This window comes from Motacilla alba, chromosome 28 (assembly GCF_015832195.1).
Source record: "Motacilla alba alba isolate MOTALB_02 chromosome 28, Motacilla_alba_V1.0_pri, whole genome shotgun sequence".
Classification (NCBI taxonomy): domain Eukaryota; kingdom Metazoa; phylum Chordata; class Aves; order Passeriformes; family Motacillidae; genus Motacilla; species Motacilla alba.
The window spans coordinates 1,784,452-1,803,283 of NC_052043.1; the positions used below are offsets into that span (position 1 = coordinate 1,784,452).

Sequence of the window (18,832 nt, forward strand, 5' to 3'; positions counted from 1 at the left end):
TGAGCCGCCCCCGCTGGCCGGCCCCGGTGCGGCGCGGGCGCGGCGGGAGCGGCCCGGTCCTCCAGGCTCCCAGCATGCCCCGCTCTCCCGCCCGCCTCTCCGGTCGGGGCACATGCTCGGTGCGTGGGGCCGGCCCGGTTTCCTCCCGGCCTCGTCAGCAGCGCGGGGCCTCCCGGCACCCCCGGCACCCCCGACATGGCCCCCCCGACAGGTACCGGCGGGATGGGGTACGCGGGGAGCGCGGGGACACCGGGGAGAGGGCGAGGGGCTGGCGGGGCGGGGGGAGAGCGGCGGAGGGGAGAGGGATGGGGCGGCCCCTCAGGGCGGCCGGGGTCTCCCGTGCCCCCGGGTCACCTCCGTGCCCCGCGGGGCAGCGCACGGCCTTGTCCCCGAGCAGGGCACAGCCTCGGCAGCGGCAGCTGGCCGGGCACGGGGTCGGGTTTCGGTGAAGCGTTTATCGGCACCGGCAGGGCGGGGAGCTCCCGGGACGCCATCCCACCGCGAATTCCCGGCGCTCGGGCTCGCTCCGGGCTCTCCTGGAATGCTTTGCGAGCGGCGCTGTCCCGCAGGGAATGTCGTGGACAGCCAGGCCCCGCGGCCCCTGGCCTGCCAGCTGCGCTGGGACCTGACGGCCGAGCAGATCGAGGCCATGGCCGCCGAGCTGACCGAGAGCACCAAGCTCGTGTACGACCGCGTGGGAGCCCAGGAGCGCGGGGAGGTCTCCTACGAGAACACGCTGAAGGCTCTGGCCGACGTGGAGGTGGAATACACAGGTGGGGAAGGATAAGGAGGTGGGATCCACAGGTGGGGAGGTGGAGGTGGGATACACAGGTGGGGAAGGATAAAGAGGTGGGATCCACAGGTGGGGAGGTGGAATCCACAGGTGGGGAGATGGGATACACAGGTGGGGAGGTGGAGGTGGGATACACAGGTGGGAATGGAGGTGGAGGTGGGATACACAGGTGGGGAAGGATAAAGAGGTGGGATCCACAGGTGGGGAGATGGGATACACAGGTGGGAATGGAGGTGGAGGTGGGATACACAGGTGGGGATGGAGGTGGAGGTGGGATACACAGGTGGGGATGGACAAGGAGGTGAATCCACAGCTGGGGATGGACGAGGAGGTGGAATCCACAGGTAGGGAAGGATGTGGAGGTGGAATCCACAGGTGGGGATGTGGACGTGAATCCACAGGTAGGGAGGTGGAGGTGGGATACACAGGTGGGGAATGGGATACACAGGTGGGAATGGAGGTGGAGGTGGGATACACGGGTGGGGAAGGATAAAGAGGTGGGATACATAGGTGGGGAGATGGGATACACAGGTAGGGAGGTGGAGGTGGGATACACAGGTGGGGAGGTGGAGGTGGGATACACAGGTGGGGAATGGGATACACAGGTGGGGATGGATGTGGAGGTGGGATACACAGGTGGGGATGGAGGTGGAGGTGGGATACACAGGTGGGGAGGTGGAGGTGGGATACACAGGTGGGGACAGATGTGGAGGTGGAATAGACAGGTGGAGAATAAATCCTGCTGGAATTTTTTTGAAGATTAAATCCCACTGTGATTTTTTGGAGACTCAGTCCTGCTGGGATTTTGTTTTGGGAGAGTCAATCCCACCGGGATATTTTTTGGAGACTCAGTCCCGCTGGGATTTTTTGGAGAGTCAATCCCACTGGGATTTTTTTGGGGAGAATAAATCCTGCTGGGATTTTTTGGGAGAGTCAATCCCGCTGGGATTTTTTGGAGACTCAGTCCTGTTGGGATTTTTTTTTGGGGAGACTCAGTCCTGCTGGGATTTTTTGGGAAATTACATCCTGCTGGGATTTTTTGGGGGGATTAAATCCTGCTGGGATATTTTTTTGGAGAGTCAGTCCCACTGGAATTTTTTTGGGAGAGTCAATCCCGCTGGGATTTTTTGGGAGAGCCAATCCCACTGGGATTTTTTGGGAGAGTCAATCCCGCTGGGATTTTTTGGAGACTCAGTCCTGTTGGGATTTTTTGGGAGAGCCAATCCGTCCGGGATTTTTTTGTGGGAGTACCACAACACGATGGCACCAAAACTGTGCGTTTTTGGTGGCTCTACGGATGATTATTTGCAGCAGGGTGACAATTCAGGTGGCCCCTCCTCGCGGCACCTGGGCTGCTGCCCGTGCTCGAGCTGTCCCACCTGTCTGGGCAGGGAGCAGCCTCATCCTCCTTCTCCTCTCCCTGTTCTTTATTCCCAAAATAATAGGGAAAAAAATAATTCCTCTTGCTCAGCAGCAGGAACGTTGACCTCAGCAGGAGTGTCAGCACTTCCCTGGCTGCTCAGCTTCTCCTGGGGGTATCCAGGTGCCTGCAGAGCACCTGGAGTGCTGTTCTTGGAGCTCCTGCAGGGATGGCAGCAGGGAATGTTCTCCCTGTTTTCCCCCGTGGAATTGCGTCGGGACAGGGCGCACCTGGGGCGTGGTGGCTTTTGGGGAAGTGTCTGTAGGAAGGGATTGTCCCGCTTGGAGCTTGAAAGGAGGCAGGGAACGCTGCTGCCATCAGGAATCAGGGAATTCCTCGAGCTGGAAGGGAGCATCCAGCCCTGCACGGGACTCCCCAAACCTCCTGAGCTGCCCCGGCCGGGGCAGAGCTGTCGGGGGCTCACAGGCACAGAATTCCCGTGGATTTTGGGAGGATTGTGGTGGGAATCCAGCGGGTGGATGTGCTGGGCAGCAGGGAAGGGACCAAAGGAGCAGGAGCCACATCCCACCTCGCCCCTGCTGCGCGTGTGAGCGGCGGGAAAGGCTCTGGGGCTGTGGGTGTGCTCTGGGACGTGGAGCCATCATCCCTGTCCCCTTTTCTCCTCCCAGTCCGTAGGAACATGCTGGATTTCCCCCAGCACGTGTCCCCCTGCAAGGCCATCCGCGCCGCCAGCACCGAGGCCGACAAGAAGCTCTCGGAGTTCGACGTGGAGATGAGCATGAGGCAGGACGTGTACCAGAGGATCGTGTGGCTCCAGGTGCGTCCCCTGCCACCCAGGCCGGGGCTGGAACCCCCTGGAATCCCAGCAAATCCTTCTCCTTCGTCCCAGAGCTGAGAAGGGAAGGATGCAGGAGCGGGGCGGGAGCGCGGCGTGGTCACGGCAGGGTGGTCCGGCTGTAGTGAGGGGTGGGACATGTGGGGTTGAGGGGTGGGGAAATTTGGGATTGAAGGGTGGGGAAATTTGGGATTGAGGGCTGGGAAATTTGGGATTGAGGGCTGAGAAATTTGGGATTGAGGGCTGGGGAAATTTGGGATTGAGGGGTGGGACATTTGGGATTGAGCGGTGGGAAATTTGGGATTGAGCAGTGGGAAATTTGGGATTGAGGGCTGGGATATTTGGGATTGAGGGGTGGGGAAATTTGGGATTGACAGACGGGAAATTTGGGATTGAGGGCTGGGACATTTGGGATTGAAGGGTGGGGAAATTTGGGATTGAGGGCTGAGAAATTTGGGATTGAGGGGTGGGGAAATTTGGGATTAAGAGGTGGGACATATGGGATTGAGGGGTGGGACATTTGGGATTGAGGGCTGAGAAATTTGGGATTGAGGACTGGGGAAATTTGGGATTGAGGGGTGGGACATTTGGGATTGAGGGCCGGGACATTTGGGATTGAGGGCTGGGACATTTGGGATTGAGGGTTCTGCCCGCACTCAGAGCCTTGATCACCCCTTGCTGAGGGGCTGTTGGTAAATCCAACCCACCTCGGTGGTGATGCCCCCAAAAGTGCCCCCCAAAATGCTGATATGGCACAGAGGTGACGTGTTTGAAGCAGTCTGGGGGAACCCCTGCCCTGAGGTGACACAGGAAGCCCTGCACCAAACCAGAGCCTTCCCGGGGGCTTTTCCATCTGCTGCTGGGTCTCTGGTGCTCCCACTGGGACGCAGCTCCCTGCAGCTCCCTGAGGAGGAGGAGGAATTGTTTCTGTTTTCCAGGAGAAAGCAGAGAGTGCTTCCCTGAAGCCTGAGGCAAAGAGGTACCTGGAGAGGCTGATCAAGCTGGGAAAAAGGAATGGGCTCCACCTCCCCGAGGAGACACAGGAGGTGAGAGCACAGAATCCCTGGATGGTTTGGGCTGAGGGGACCCTAAAGCCCATCTTCCACTGTCCCAGTTGCTCCAAGCTGGCCTTGGACACTTCCAGGGAAGGGGCAGCGGCAGCTCCTCTGGGAAATCTGTGCCAGGGCCTCTGCATGCTCACAGGAAGGAATTTTCTCCTGATATCCCATCTAATCCTGCTTCCCATCAGTCTGAATCCATTGCCCCTTGCTGTGGCAGGGCTCAGGGCAGGGTCTGAGGCTCAGGTTTGGGTTTTGCCCCCAGTTCTGGTGATTTTGGGTGAAGTCTCCAGCCCCCCTCTTTCTCCTTTCTGTTGAAAGGGTGATGTTAACAAAGTGGGGGTTGAGGAGTTCCTGGGGAGGTGACATTGGGGATTCAGCCCCAAATCCAACGTGCCAAGGGCTGGCGTTGGGCTGAGGGGGCTGAGCTGCTCAGGGGCCTCCCTCTCTTACCATGCACCGGCAGAGGAGCTCAAAACTGGGTTAAAAACAGAAGAAAATGGGAAATAAGGAGAGGGGGGGTTGTTCCTGCAGCTCCTGAGGCAGCAGGGAGCAGCAGGACCTTGCTGAGGTGGCCGATCCCTGCCAGGTGTGACCCCGGGGAGCCTCTCTGGGCTGCTGGCTCACCATCATTAATTGTGCACCTTGGGGCTGGCTCAGAGCCCAGGCCAGGCTCAGTGCTGGCAGCTCAGCAGGGTGGGGAGAGCCTGAGTGCCCCCCCAGCTCTGACTTCTCTCCAATTTTCTGCGTTTGGAAGAAAATCAAAGCTATCAAGAAGAAGCTGAGCGTGCTGTGCATCGACTTCAACAAGAACCTCAACGAGGACACCACCTTCCTGCCCTTCTCCAGGGAGGAACTGGGTATGGGGTGCTCTGCTGGCAGGGCCCCGAGTGCCTGCCCTGCATGATCCCAGAGCATTCCTGGAGGATCCTGGCCTCACCCTCAGCCCCTGCCTGCTCTTTTCCCAGGGGGGCTCCCTGAGGATTTCCTGAACTCCCTGGAGAAGACAGAGGATGGGAAGCTGAAGGTCACCCTGAAGTACCCACACTACTTCCCCCTGCTGAAGAAGTGCTACGTGCCCGAGACCAGGAGGAAGGTGGAGGAGATGTTCAACTCCAGGTGCAAAGAGGTCGGTGGGACTGACCAGGGGAGATCCCCTGGGGTTTGTGTTTCTTTCCACTTCCCTTCCCTTCCCTTCCCTTCCCTTCCCTTCCCTTCCCTTCCCTTCCCCCCTGTGCGCTTCACCCTCTGCCTTGCAGGAGAACTGCCTGATCCTGAAGGAGCTGGTGGACCTGAGGGCTCAGAAGGCCAATCTGCTGGGCTTCAGCACCCACGCCGACTTTGTGCTGGAGATGAACATGGCCAAGAGCAGCCGGACGGTGGCCACGTTCCTGGGTACGTCCTGGGGCCGAGCAGGGACATCCTGGGCTGGGCGTGCTGCTCTGATCCCTGACCCCAACCCTGCCTGGCTTCCCCAGATGAGCTGGCCCAGAAGCTGAAGCCCCTGGGGGAGAAGGAGCGGGCCGTGATCCTGGACCTGAAGAAGAAGGAGTGCGAGAAGCGCGGGCTGGAGTTCGACAACCGCATCAACGCCTGGGACATGCGCTACTACATGAACCAGGTGGAGGAGACCAAGTACAGCGTGGACCAGAACCTGCTCAAGGAGTATTTCCCCATGCAGGTGGTCACCACGGGCCTCCTGGCCATCTACCAGGAGCTGCTGGGCCTCACCTTCCACCTGGAGGAGAAGGCTCAGGTGTGGCACGAGGACGTGCAGCTCTACACGGTGAAGGACGCGTCCTCCGGGGAGACCATCGGCAAGTTCTACCTGGACCTGTACCCACGGTGAGAGCCGGGAAAGCCAGGAGCAGGGCTGGGGCAGGGCGAGCAGAGCCTGAGGAGGAGGAGGAGGAGGAGGAGGAGGAGGAGGTTCCTGCTCCCAGCTGTGTGGAGTGGAGGGAGCGCCGTGTGCTGTGGCAGGGATGTCACCGGGGTGTCACCGAGGGGGTCACTGAGGGTTGCTCTGAGGACCACAGTGGGGGAAGCCGTGGCTGTGTGTGGCTTTTGGAAGGATCCCTGAGCCTCCTGTCCCTGCCCAGGGAGGGGAAGTACGGGCACGCCGCCTGCTTCGGCCTCCAGCCCGGCTGCCTCCTGCCGGACTCCAGCCGCCAAATCTCGGTGGCCGCCATGGTGGCCAATTTCACCAAGCCCACGCCGGACGCCCCGTCCCTGCTGCAGCACGACGAGGTGGAGACCTATTTCCACGAATTTGGCCACGTCATGCACCAGCTGTGCTCTCAGGTGAGGCCTCCCTGCGCTGGCACGGGGTGGGGTTTTACCCCCGTCCCGTTTTCCCGTGGAATTCCGAGCTGGCCGTGTCCCCCAGGCGGAGTTTGCCATGTTCAGCGGGACGCACGTGGAGCGGGACTTCGTGGAGGCCCCGTCCCAGATGTTGGAGAACTGGGTGTGGGAGAAGGAGCCGCTGCTGCGCATGTCCAGGCACTACAAGACGGGGAGCCCCATCCCGGATGAGCTGCTGGAGAAGCTCATTAAATCCCGGCAGGCAAACACAGGTGGGAGGGAATGGATGTCCCCTGGGTGTGGGGACGGCGAGGGGACGCTCGGAGTGACCTGGCTGGGGACAAAAAAGGCTCTTCCTTGCTCGCCGTGGTGCTGGGGGTTCTGAGGGGATGGGGGAAAGGAACCCACGCGTGTGGGAAGAGAGAGGGTGATGCGGCACGTGAAAGGGACAAAGAGGTGTCACCCAGCCTGCCCTGCTGCCACCAGCCTCGGTGACATTCCTGCAGGCGGCATTCCAGCCTCAGTTTCCCTCCTCCTCTTGGGAACAGGGCTCTTCAACCTGCGCCAGATCGTCCTGGCCAAGGTGGACCAGGCTCTGCACACCCAGACCAAGGCTGACCCCGTGGAGGTGTTTGCCCAGCTCTGCGAGGAGGTGCTGGGTGTCCCTGCCACCCCAGGTACGGCGTGCCACCCTCCTGTCCCTCTTGCTCTGCACACGTGGCTCAGCGAGTTCCTCCTGGGTGGGGACAGTTTCTGCTGGCTCCAGGAAAAGCCGGGCTGGAAAATCCTGGGATGTTCCTCCTTTTGGAAAAGCCTGGAAAGTTCCTCCCTTTGGAAAAGCCTGGAAAGTTCCTCCCCTTGTCCCCTGGGCTGGAAAATCCTGGAGAGTTCCTCCCTTTGTCCCCTGGGCTGGAAAAGCCTGGAAAGTTCCTCCCTCTGTCCCCTGGGCTGGAGAAGCCTGGAAAGTTCCTCCCTTTGGAAAAGCCTGGAAAGTTCCTCCCCTTGTCCCCTTGGCTGGAAAGTTCCTCCCTTTGGAAAAGCCTGGGATGTTCCTCCCTTTGGAAAAGCCTGGAAAGTTCCTCCCTTTGGAAAAGCCTGGAAAGTTCCTCCCCTTGTCCCCTGGGCTGGAAAATCCTGGAGAGTTCCTCCCTTTGTCCCCTAGGCTGGAAAAGCCTGGAAGGTTCCTCCCTTTGGAAAAGCCTGGGAAGTTCCTCCCTTTGTCCCCTGGGCTGGAAATCCTGGAGAGTTCCTCCCCTTGTCCCCTGGGCTAGAAAAGCCTGGAAAGTTCCTCCCTTTGTCCCCTGGGCTGGAGAAGCCTGGAAAGTTCCTCCCTTTGGAAAAGCCTGGAAAGTTCCTCCCTTTGTCCCCTGGGCTGGAAAATCCTGGAGAGTTCCTCCCCTTGTCCCCTGGGCTGGAAAATCCTGGAAAGTTCCTCCCTTTGGAAAAGCCTGGGAAGTTCCTCCCTTTGTCCCCTGGGCTGGAAAATCCTGGGAAGTTCCTCCCCTTGTCCCCTGGGTTGTGAGTCCTGAGCCAGCGCTTGCTGGGACAGCCCTGGGAGGGGTTTTTCCGTGGGGAGTCCCCCCTTGACCCCGTGTGTCCCCTCAGGTACGAACATGCCGGCCACCTTCGGCCACCTGGCCGGGGGCTACGACGCGCAGTACTACGGCTACCTGTGGAGCGAGGTGTTCTCCATGGACATGTTCCACACCCGCTTCAAGCAGGAGGGAATCATGAACTGCAAGGTAGGGCCGGGGCTCCGCGGGCGTGGCCGGGGCGTGGCGGCCGGGGCGGGGCGTCCCAACCCTGCCCCGTGTGTGCCCGCAGGTGGGCATGGATTACAGGAAGTGCATCCTGCATCCCGGCGGCTCCGTGGACGCGGCGGACATGCTGAGGAGGTTCCTGGGCCGGGAGCCCAAGCAGGATGCTTTCCTGGCCAGCAAGGGACTGAAGGTGGAGAGCAACTCGGTGCCTTCGGCCTGAGGTGCCGCTCGGCCCTGGCAGGGGGGGAAGCTCCTGCCCACGCACCTGCCCTCGCCTGGTTCCTGTCACCAAACACCCCCGGGCCCCCCCTGCCTGGAGCTGCCCTCCAGGGTCCCGCTCCGAGCCCCTCCTGGGCTCTGGGAGCTGGGATCAGCCCCGGGCTGGGGCTCTGTGGTGGCACAGAGGTGACCTGCCCTTGTCACCCCGGGGCTGTGGGTCGCCCCCGCCAACTGGCTGAACTTTGAACCTGAGTTCTGCACAAGGGTGAGTTTTGGCCTCATTTGGAGCCGGGGAGGAGGGGGAGAGGAGTTCCCAAACTTGAATCTTTGTTTTTAAATCCCTTCTCTTTTAAGAAGCCTCGTTGCTGTTGTTGTCACCAGGACAGGGACAGTCCCTCTCTCCCCACCTTCGGGCAGCTCTTGGCTGTGCAGTAAAGATGGGGAGATCCCAGAGCTCAAAACCCACAGGGAATTGACTGGAGCATCCTGCCCTGAGCCCCTCAGGGACCTTCCTGCCTGGCAGGGGGACAGAGGTGGCCGGTGCAGGTGTTCCAGAGCAGGGGGTTTGGGGACGTGGCCTCTGTGTGCTGCCAGATGTCCCAAGGCCACCTCAGGGTCATCCTGGGGCCACCGCAGGCCAGCCAGGGGCTCAGGCTGTGGCAGCTGAGGGTGTTGCTGTTGCTGTCAGCTCCGAGCCGGGCTGGGGCAGGGGAGGGTTGTGTTTATGGCTGAAAACACCGAGCTGACAGCTTCAAACAACGACACAAATGCCGGGATAAAAATATCCCGTGGGCTCCGTGCCAGGCCTTGAGCTGCCGGCGGGGCTGCGGCGCCACGGGGAGGGACAGCAGCCAGCCCGGGCTGTGCCACCTGCCCCGGGCTGTCCCCAGCGTGCCCCGGGCTGTCCCCAGCGTGCCCCGGGCCCCTGCGTGGCACAGGGTGTCGTGGCACGAGGCTCCCGACCCCGAGGGCAAAGGCTGCGATTGCTCCCGGCTTGGGAAGGGTCTGGGGTGCCTTCCTGGGGGGCTGAGGAGCCTCGGGGCGAGCTGGGATTTGTGTCCCACCCCTTCCAGCCCTGTGTGAGGCCATCTGAGGGCTGTGGGATCCACCCCTGCCACTCTGCCCTGGTTTGGGGACACGAGTGCCAGCCCGAGTGCCCCAGCTCACTGCCACCATCCCAGCACTGCAGGCTGCTCCCTGTTCCCTGTCCTTTGTCACCAGCTCTGGTGCTGGGACGAGGCTCCCCCCAGCGCAGACAAAGTCGTTGCTGTCACCTCCCTGCCCCAGGCCCCGCTGGTGACACGGGGAGGCCGGTGACAGCCCCTGGCCCGTCCCTTCTGACGGTGACACGCCGGGCGCGGCTCCTTGGTGCTTGCTGGGGCCACCTCGAGCATCTTGTCCTTGTCCCCTCCTCTCCTGTGGGAGGCACGGCCGGGCGGTGCCGGCCCCTGGGTGTTTTTAGTGTCCCGTTTTACCGAGCTTTCGGCGTTTTCTCCGACTCTTCTCTCCAGCCAGAGAGAGAAGTGAAGCTGACCAGGGAAACCACGCACTTTCCTCCCTCCTTCCCAGCCCACAGCTCCCTCTGTCCCCTCCCCAGTGTCCCCACTGCCCCGTGGGGGTGACCTGGCACCTCTCCAGTCCCAGGAGCAGCACCGGGACGTGGAGCTGCACCTCCCCATCCCCATCCCCATCCCAGGCTGGCAGGGAAGAGAGCTCCTTTTTATTTTGGGGTTTGGAATCGGGGTTGTTTTTTCCTGTTAACAGTTTGCAGGGCAGTCTGGTGTGTGTGTGTGCGCGCCGTTCGTACCGGTCACGTCCCGCCCCCGCTTGTTTCCATGACTGGATTTTAGACGGTTCCCAACACTAATAAAGGTTTTCCTCCGCGGATGTTCGGGCTCGGATCCTTTGGGGAGGGGCCCTGCCACCCGCAGGGGTGACAGGGACACAGCCACAGCAGCGCAGCCCGCGCAGGATCCAGCGCAGGGGCTCCTGTCCCACGAAGACGGGCACCGAGTGGCAGGCGCGGGGTGGCAGCGTGCGGGGCGTGAAACCCTGCGGAGGGACAGCCGGTGACACCCCCCCCCCGTGTCCCCCTCCGTGTCCCCCGTGTGGCCCAGCCCCGCACCTGGGTGAGGAAGGGGTGGCGCAGCAGCCGGGCCGGGCCGGGCCGTGCCGCGGGCTCGGGGTGCAGCATGCGGGCCAGGAGGGCGCGGGCCCCGGGGGAGAGCCGCGGGGGCAGCGGGAACCGGGCGCTGCGGATGCGCCGGTACAGCTCCGGCCGGTGGCGAGCCTCGAACGGGGCGTGGCCGGTCAGCGCCGTGTACCTGCGGGGACCGGCCCGGAGCGTCCCTGTGCTCCCTCCGGTGTCCCTGTCCTCCTTCTGACCCCCCTGTCCTCCCTCCGTCTCCCCTCGCCCTCCCTCCCTCCTTCCCTCCCTCCATCTCCCCTTGCCCTCCCTCCCTCCCTCCCTCCATCTCCCCCTCCATCTCCCCTCATCCCACCATCTCTCCATCTCCCCTTGCCCTTCCTCCCTCCCTCCATCTTCCCTCATCCCTCCCTCCCTCCATCTCTCCTTATCCCACCCACCCTCTCTCCATCTCCCCTTATTCCACCCTCCACTCCCCTCATCCTTCCTCCCTCCATCTCCCCTCATCCTTCCCACCTTCTCTCCCTCTCCCCTCATCCCTCCCACCCTCCTTCCATCTCCCCTCATCCCTCCCACCCTCTCCCTCTCCCCCAGCCCCTCTCACACGGCGCAGCCCAGTGCCCAGATATCCGCGGGCTCCGCGTGTCCCCTGCGCTCCAGCACCTCGGGGGCCAGGTAACAGGGTGTCCCACAGAGTGCCCTGAGTTGGGGACAGCAGAGGTGACCCGCGGGGACACGGGCACGGTGAAACCCCCTCCCCGCGCCCCCCCGGCCCCGCTCACCCCCAGCGCCGCCCGGGCGGAGCCGCCCCCCGAGCCAGCCCCAGGTCCCCGATCTTCACCCGCATCCGCTCCGTCACCAAGAAGTTACCTGCGGAGGGAGGGACGCGAACGGTGTCACCCTCGGCCACCCTCGGGTCACCCCCGGGTCACCCCCGGGTCCCCCCCGGCCGCACGCACTCGGTTTGAGGTCCCGGTGCACGAGGCCGTGGCCGTGCAGGTAGCGCAGCCCCGAGAGCAGCTGCCGCAGGTAGTAGCGCACCTCCGGCTCCGTCAGGCGGCCCCGCGCCCGCAGGATGTCCGCCAGGGACTGGGGACACAGCGACGACAGCCGTGCGACAGCCGGGAGGGACGGGGGACAGAGAGACGGGGACGGGAGATGGAGTGACAGCGGCCGGGACAGCCGGGAGGGACTGGGGACAGTGGAGGGGGACGGGGGATGGAGTGACAGGGACTGGGGACAGAGCGACAGCGGCTGGGACAGCCAGGAGGGACTGGGGACAGTGGAGGGGGACAGGGGACAGAGAGACGGGGACGGGGGATGGAGTGGCAGGGGCTGGGACAGATCGAGGGGGCCTGGGGACAGAGCAAGGCACCAGGCTGGGCCCTGCTGGAGCCCCGGCCTGAGGGTGCTTAGTTTTGGGGTGTAGGGGCTCCATTTTGGGGTGTTTAGGCTCAGCTTCAGGGTTCAAGGGCTCGGTTTGGGGGTGTAGGGGCTCAGTTTTGGGGTGCAGAATTTCAGGGTTCAAGGGCCCGGTTTCAGGGTTCAAGGGCTCAGTTTCGGGGTTCAGGGTCTCAGTTTTGGGGTGTAGGGTCACCGTTTTGGGGTGCAGAATTTCAGGGTTCAAGGGCCCGGTTTTGGGGTGCAGGGGCTCGGTTTCAGGGTTCAAGGGCCCGGTTTCAGGGTTCAGGGGCTCGGTTTCAGGGTTCAAGGGCCCGGTTTCAGGGTTCAGGGGCTCGGTTTCGGGGTGCAGGGGCTCGGTTTCGGTGTTCAGGGGCTCGGTTTCAGGGTTCAAGGGCCCGGTTTCAGGGTTCAGGGGCTCGGTTCGGGGTGCAGGGGCTCGGTTTCGGGGTGCAGGGGCTCGGTTTCAGGTTTCAAGGGCTCGGTTTCGGGGTGCAGGGGCTCGGTTTCGGGGTGCAGGTCTCACCCCCCGGCTGCAGAGCTCCAGCAGCAGGTAGAGGTGGCCGCGGTCGGTGAAGTGCCCGTGCAGGCGCACGATGTGCCGGTGGCGCAGGCGACGCTGCAGCTCCAGCTCCCGCTCCACCTGCACCGACAGCAGCCCGGGGGGGACCCTCGGGGACCGGGGACCCTCGGGGACCCCCGGCACGCGCCCCGCGGGGACAGAACCCACCCAGACACCCGGGCAGGGTTGTGCGGGGACCCGACGGGCGCTGTCCCCCGTCCCCGGGGAGTGTCCCCCCCCCGGACTCACCCTGTCCCCGATGGCCGCGGCAGCCAGCCGGGCTCGCGGGATGACCTTCGCCGCGTACGGCCGGCCGCTGGTCACCTCTGTCACCTGGTAGCAGCGGCCGAAGGTGCCCTGCGAGTGACCCCGCGGCAACGGGCAGCGGCGGTGGGGGTGCCCACCCAGGTGCCCCTCCCTGTGCCCCCGGGGACGCGAGCTGCTGGGGCTCAGTCCCGTGCCTCAGTTTCCCCTTCCCCAGAGGGGATGGGGTGGGTCCATTGGATCGGGACGCCTCGGGGACCCCCCGGGGGGTGCGGGCGTGTGACCCCCCCCCCCGGGTTCCCAGCGGAGAGGGGGCGCTGGGGGGGCGAGGGGCAGTTCAGGGGGGCGAGGGGCAGTTCAGGGGGGCACTTCGGGGGATTTACCTCTCCCAGGAGCCGTCCCCGCTTGTAGAGCGTCCCGGTGCGCTCGTCCCGGAGGTACCAGCCGGGGGGGGGCTCAGCCCCTGCGCTCCCCGGGACCATCCTGCCCGCTCTGCTCGGCACCGGGGACACCCCGAGGGACACCCGCGCCCCGACACCGTAACCCCTTCAGCTCCGGGCTGCGGGTGTCCATGGCGCCCAGGGGTGCTGGGTGCCCCCCCCCCGCACCCAACACCCACCGCTCTGACCCCCCGAGCCCCCTCAGAAGACCCCGACCACGAAGCGGAGACCCCCGCGGGGGTCCCGGCCCTGGGGGATGCCCAGCACCGGGGGGTCCCGGATCGGGATCCGACCGCGCAGGGAGGTCCCGGCGCCTCTTTCCCTCCGCCGCTGGGGCTGAGGGGGTCCCGGGGGGGCGCTGATGTTGTTTTGCGGCACCCGCACCCCCCCGGGACGCCACCAGCCCCCCCCCCCCGACCGCCGGAGCTCCGGGCCCCCAAGGGTTAACGGGCGGCCGGGGAGGGCTGGGCGCACCTTTGGGGCTGGATATTAATAACGCGGCGGGGAGGGACGGGAGGCGAACGGGGAGGGTGGTGGGGGGGGGGAAGCCTCGCCCGGCCCCCCCCGGAGCTGCGCAGGCGATGCCCGCTCGCCCCGGGTCCCCCCCGCTCCCCGCCGCCGGGACGCCGAGCCGGGACTGAGCCACCGGGACGCCGCGGACGAGGGGCGGCATGGCCGGGGGGGGCCGCGGGGGCGGCTCGGACCCCCACCGGGGACCCCACGGTGCTGGGTAAGCTCCTGATTTCTGCTTTAACCCTCGCGGACCCCTCCGCCCCGCGCCCCCGCCCCCCCCCCCGCCCCCGGCGCTCCTGCGGGGAAACTGAGGCACGCGGTGCCCCCCGTGCTGCCAGCGGGGTCTGGGCATCACCCACCCGGCATCGCCCGAGCCTCGGCGGGGTCCGGACCCTCCAAACACCCCCCCGGCAGCGGCGGCAGCGCGACCCCCGGCCCTTCCCCTGTCCTGCTGGGGGGACCCAGAGCCGGGGGCTGCCGGTGGCCACCCACGACCCCCCGGTCGCCGTGGGAGCTGCGCGGCGGGACGGAACCGGCTCGGCCGGGGGATTCCCCGACACGGGAATGGGACCCCGGCCCCCCCCGCACCCTCCCGGCACGTCCCTCACCCCCGGGCTGGGCGCTTTGGGTGCCGCAGGATCGGGCGCCGTGGGGGCCTCCCGCTGCCCCCCACCCTGCTCGCCCCACGGCGGGGCCGGATCCGGATCGGGGAGCGACGCGGAGCCCCGGCGAGCAGGTCTGGTCCTGCCCCGGCAGGCAGCGATCCCGGCCCGGCGCCCGCCGCGGGGCCCTGCGGGCGGCGGGGCCGTCGCCAGTCCCGGGGCTGCGTGGGCACGTGCGGGGGACACCCTGTGCCACCACCCTGTGCCACCACCCTGTGTCACCACCCAGCATCACCTCTTGCGCGTCCCCCACCCCCTCCCTGGGGACCCCTGCGCTGGGTCTGGGCTTGGCCCCCCCTCACCCCCGTCCCCCTCGCGGGGGTCCCCGGGGGGTGTCGGTGGTGGCCCCACCTCGGCGGCGATGCTGGGCTGGGGGACAGCCCGGTGCCACCCCCCTGTCGCTGGGGAGGGCGGGCTCAGGGCTCTCTGCTCCGCAGGTCCTGGCGGCTGCTGCTGCTGGCCTGGCTCAGCCTGGTGGGCACGGCACAGGTGAGGGGGCTGGGGGGCAGCTGAGGGGGCTGGGGCACCCCCGGGCTGCTCCACCCCCCACCCCCAGCGCTGACCATCACCTTCCTCACGCAGGACCCAGCCCTGGGGACACCAGCTAGGGTCCCCGAGCCCCCAGCCCCTGCTCGGCCCCAGGGGACCTGGGGGTCCTGGGGACCCTGGAGCTCCTGCTCCAGCTCGTGCGGGGACGGCGTCGCCCTGCGCAGCCGGCGGTGCCTGCGGTGAGTGGGGGGACGGGGCAGCACAGACCCCCCCCGGGGTGTCCCCAGCCCCCAAACCCCGTGTGGCACCCAAATCCCACAGCACGACCTTGCCGCCACCTCGTGTGCCCCCGGGCCAGCAGCACCGGCCGAGGCCCGGCGCCACCAGGCAGCACCGTCCCTGTGGGGGCTCGGTGGCATCGTGGCCCCGTGGGGGGACACGTGCTGTCACTGTGACCGCAGGACCAGCGAGGAGCGGCCGTGCACGGGGGACCCGCGGCAGTACCGGCTCTGCCAGCTCCAGGTGAGCGCCGGGAGCGCCGCGGCACCGACGTGGCTGTCCCCGGTCCCCGTGGCGGCCCCCCGGCTCCATCCCGCTGCTCCCACAGGGCTGCCCCAGCGGCTCCGTGCCCTTCCGGGCCATGCAGTGCTCCCTCTACGACAACCGGCCCGTCCTGGGCACCTCCGCCCGCTACCGCTGGGTGCCCTTCCACGGAGGTGAGTCCCGGCGTGCTGACGGCATCACCGGCGGCTCACGGCTGTCCCCGGCGTCCCCCCAATCCTTTCCCCCCTGCTCTGGCAGCCCCCAACCTCTGCGACCTCAACTGCCTGGCCGAGGGGCACAATTTCTACTACAGCTTCGGCCGGGTGCTGGACGGGACCCGCTGCGGCCCCGGCTCCCCGGACCTGTGCGTCGGTGGGCGCTGCCTGGTGGGTGCACGCGGGGCCCCCCCAAATCCCCCGGGACCCCCAGGCCCGAGCCCCCGCGCTGAGGGGGTGTCTGGGCTCCCCGCAGAGCGTGGGCTGTGACGGGATCCTGGGCTCGGGCTCGCGCCCCGACGCCTGCGGCCACTGCGGCAGCGGCCACGGCTCGTGCGTCCTGGTGCACCGGCTGTTCCAGGGCTCGGACCCCTCCTCCGGTGAATGAACCATTGCCCCGGCCCCCTCCATGGGTGAATGCTTTGGCTCTTGGCTCCCCTGTCCTCCTGTCCCCACCCGTGTCCCCAAGGCATCGCCTGGGTGCCCCGTTGTCCCATCCCCTCTCCCTCTCCCCCATCCAGGGGGGTCCCTCGGAGCAGCCCCTTCACTTGGGGGGATAAACTCACGGCAGAGGGGTCACTCCTGGGGTCTGGGGGTCTGTGATGTCCCATGGGGCGTCCAGTGGTGGCACTCAGAGACATGTCCCTGATGTCCCAGCACGTGGGGCCCAGCTGGGTCAATGCCCCAGCCCCGGGTCCCCTCTGTGCCCGTCCCCTCCCTCTCTGTCCCCCCGCGGTGCCCCCCTGGGCCCTGCCCAGGCTCTGCCCTGACTCTGCCCCCTCTCCCCCCTCCAGGATATTTGGGATATGTGAATGTGACCAAGATCCCGGCCGGGGCCACCCACATCAAGGTGACGGACAAGAGCCGCAACTACCTGGGTAGGACGAGAAGTGCCTCGGTCCCAGTCCCTCCCAGTCCCTCCCAGTTGGCCCAGGCTGGTGCCAGCTGTGAGTGCGGGCAGGGCAGGGCAGGGCAGGGCAGGGGTGGCCGTGTCACGCCGTGCTGTCCCATGTTTGTCCCATGTTTGTCCCTTGTCGTGCCGTGCCGCTCCCTCCCTCGGATGCTGTTTTGAGCATCTCGAGGTCACTGAACTCCCAAGCGCTCGGGGCAATTTTCCAGAGGCCGCGGCCGCGTTTTGGGAAGGGCTGAGCTGGACCGGGGCCAGACCGGCCACTGCAGCACCAGGACAGGGACCTCCATCCCCACCCCCCGTCCCCTTTCCCATGCAGCTGGAGCCCCTTCCCCCACCCCAGCCGGGATTTGGGGGCTCGGGGCTGGCTCTGCACACCAGGCTTTGGGCCCGAAGCCAAGATCCGACAGGAACGCGGATTCCCGGAGCCCCGAGCGCGGCTCCCCGGCCCACGCTGCCCTCCCGCGCCGCGAGAGGCCTCCGGTGGGGACCCGGCCGGGGGTCCCGGGGGCCGTGCGGGGCTCGGTTTACCGGAGCCGCTCCCTCCCGCAGCGCTGATGGCGAGTGACGGCCGCTACGTCCTCAACGGCGACTGGGCCATCGCCTGGCCGGGGCCCTACGAGGCCGCCGGCACCCTCCTGACCTACAGCCGGGCCCCCGACGGCACCGAGAGCCTGGAGGCACCCGGACCCACCCAGGAGGACCTGCACGTGATGGTGAGGGCAGGGGGACACGGAGGAGGGGACAGCCACCCCCGCTGCCACCGCCTCTCCCAGCCCCTCTCGTGTCCCCCCAGGTGCTGCTGCAGGAGCCCAACCCCGGCATCGAGTACCAGTTCTGGCTGCCCCGCGGGCACCCCCAGCTCGGCCGCGGTGACACGAGCCCCCTGCGGCAGCCCCAGCCCCGGGGGGCCGGCAGCCCCCCGCCCCCGGAGCCCCCGCTCAGCCCGGCCCCCGCTCCGCCCCCACGGCCCGGGGGCTTCGCCACGGAGCCACCGCCGAGGAGCCCCCCCGGCCGGAGCCAGGACGGGGATGCCGCAGGTACATCCTCGGGGGTCCCCGCAGCCCCCCGCGCCCTGCTGGGAGCATCCCGGGCTGCCCAGGTGGGGGAATAGGATAGGGACCTTAAAAAGGACCCTAAAAGCCCTCGCCAGGGCTCTCAGGAGCCCCGCGTGACCCTCTCTGGGGTCTGGACCCTCAACTTCCCCTCCCAGGGTTGCGTGAGGGGGATTTTGGGGGTCAGGAGTCCCCTCTGCCCCTAAACTGCTGCAGCTTTATCCCCGCAGGGCGCTGCGGGAGGTGCCGCCCGCCCAAGGGGCGCTCGCAGCGCATCCGGCACTTCTGCCAGAGCGACTTCGGTGAGCGCCGGGGCTCGGGGGGGCTCGGGGGGGTGGCGGGGGCGGGACAGGGCCGAGGACATCGCCGGGGACAGGCCCGAGGACATCGCCGGGGACAGTGCCAGGAGCGGGAAGGAGCTCAGGGTGGTGCTGGGGGCGGTGCTGGGCACGGCGGTGTGCTCAGGGTGATGCCACGGGCAGTGCGGGGATGGAAAGGGGCTCAGAACGATGCCAGGGATGATGAGAGGAAGGGGAAGGGGCTTGGGATGATGCCAGCGACGGTGCCAGGGATGGGAAGGGGCTTTGAGTGCTGCTGGGACAGGCTCGGCTCGGGCTGCTCAGGGTGATGTTGGGGATGGGCAGAGACTCAGGGTGACGCCAGAGGCGATGCCACGGGTGGGAAAGGGCTCAGGGTGATGCCAGGGACAGGAAGGGGCTCAGCAGGCCCCATCCTCGCCCCGCAGTGTTCCACGGGCGGATCCTGGCGCGGCGCCGGGTGGGGCGGGAGACGCGCTACGAGGTGCAGGTGGAGGCTCGGTACCGGCAGCGCTTCCCGCTGGTGGCCCGCGAGTACCTGTGGGTGCCCAACACCTGCGGGTGCCCCCCGCTGCTCGAGGGCGGCGAGTACCTGCTGATGGCGCGGCGCCACGTGAACCACGAGCACACCCTGAACCGCATCCTGCTGCAGGACGACGGCTACGCCCGGCCCTGGACGCCCCGCGAGGCGCGGCTGGTGCGGGAGGCGGCCCGGCACTGTCCCCAGCCCCGGCCACCCTGAGCCCCTCCCCGCTGTCCCCAGCCCCGGCCACCCTGAGCCCCTCCCGGCTGTCCCCGCCCCGGGACGGGACCCCGAGGGCGAACCGGGTGCTCCTGCCGGGCACCGATCCCTTCCCGTGCCCCCTCCCCGTACGGACCCCCGTCCATCTCGCCGTCCTCGGGGTCCACGTGGCAGCGGGGAGGGGGGTGGAGGAGGGGGGGTGGTAATTTATTATTTTTGCAGAAAA

The 18,832-nt window shown here is 66.5% G+C and overlaps 3 protein-coding genes across 8 annotated transcripts; 2 read left to right on the plus strand and 1 right to left on the minus strand.

Moving 5' to 3' along the window:
• The first annotated feature begins 51 nt into the window (after nucleotides 1-51).
• THOP1 (thimet oligopeptidase 1) lies at nucleotides 52-10,234 on the plus strand. The gene is made up of 13 exons (XM_038163922.1): nucleotides 52-211; nucleotides 570-773; nucleotides 2,843-2,991; nucleotides 3,948-4,055; nucleotides 4,825-4,927; nucleotides 5,036-5,196; nucleotides 5,327-5,462; nucleotides 5,546-5,912; nucleotides 6,167-6,368; nucleotides 6,454-6,640; nucleotides 6,917-7,045; nucleotides 7,974-8,110; nucleotides 8,193-10,234. Exons 1-13 carry the CDS (start codon nucleotides 196-198, stop codon nucleotides 8,346-8,348), a joined length of 2,055 nt encoding a protein of 684 aa, XP_038019850.1. The 5' UTR covers nucleotides 52-195; the 3' UTR covers nucleotides 8,349-10,234.
• On the minus strand, nucleotides 10,053-13,632 carry LOC119712558 (inactive serine/threonine-protein kinase PLK5-like). Of its 4 annotated transcripts, XM_038163929.1 has the most exons (8): nucleotides 13,104-13,619; nucleotides 12,706-12,813; nucleotides 12,421-12,537; nucleotides 11,453-11,582; nucleotides 11,276-11,363; nucleotides 11,098-11,193; nucleotides 10,473-10,671; nucleotides 10,053-10,399 (listed from the first exon to the last, which is right to left on the minus strand). In XM_038163929.1, exons 1-8 carry the CDS (start codon nucleotides 13,200-13,202, stop codon nucleotides 10,211-10,213), a joined length of 1,026 nt encoding a protein of 341 aa, XP_038019857.1. In that variant the 5' UTR covers nucleotides 13,203-13,619; the 3' UTR covers nucleotides 10,053-10,210. The 4 variants fall into 4 exon arrangements, with proteins under 4 accessions (XP_038019857.1, XP_038019858.1, XP_038019860.1 ...); XM_038163930.1 differs by lacking the exon at nucleotides 11,276-11,363 and having other exon boundaries at nucleotides 11,364-11,582; nucleotides 12,706-12,789; nucleotides 13,104-13,632; XM_038163932.1 differs by lacking the exons at nucleotides 11,276-11,363; nucleotides 12,421-12,537 and having other exon boundaries at nucleotides 11,364-11,582; nucleotides 12,706-12,789; nucleotides 13,104-13,632.
• A 57-nt stretch (nucleotides 13,633-13,689) lies between these two features.
• ADAMTSL5 (ADAMTS like 5) lies at nucleotides 13,690-18,756 on the plus strand. 3 transcript variants are annotated; one of them, XM_038163923.1, is made up of 12 exons: nucleotides 13,690-13,890; nucleotides 14,773-14,824; nucleotides 14,918-15,063; nucleotides 15,286-15,346; nucleotides 15,432-15,540; nucleotides 15,626-15,753; nucleotides 15,839-15,962; nucleotides 16,377-16,529; nucleotides 17,045-17,208; nucleotides 17,289-17,532; nucleotides 17,778-17,849; nucleotides 18,293-18,756. In XM_038163923.1, the coding sequence occupies exons 1-12, from the start codon at nucleotides 13,832-13,834 to the stop codon at nucleotides 18,604-18,606; spliced, it is 1,626 nt and encodes a 541-aa protein (XP_038019851.1). In that variant the 5' UTR covers nucleotides 13,690-13,831; the 3' UTR covers nucleotides 18,607-18,756. The 3 variants fall into 3 exon arrangements, with proteins under 3 accessions (XP_038019851.1, XP_038019852.1, XP_038019853.1); XM_038163924.1 differs by having other exon boundaries at nucleotides 16,377-16,460; XM_038163925.1 differs by having other exon boundaries at nucleotides 17,764-17,849; nucleotides 18,293-18,604.
• Nucleotides 18,757-18,832: the final 76 nt, after the last annotated feature.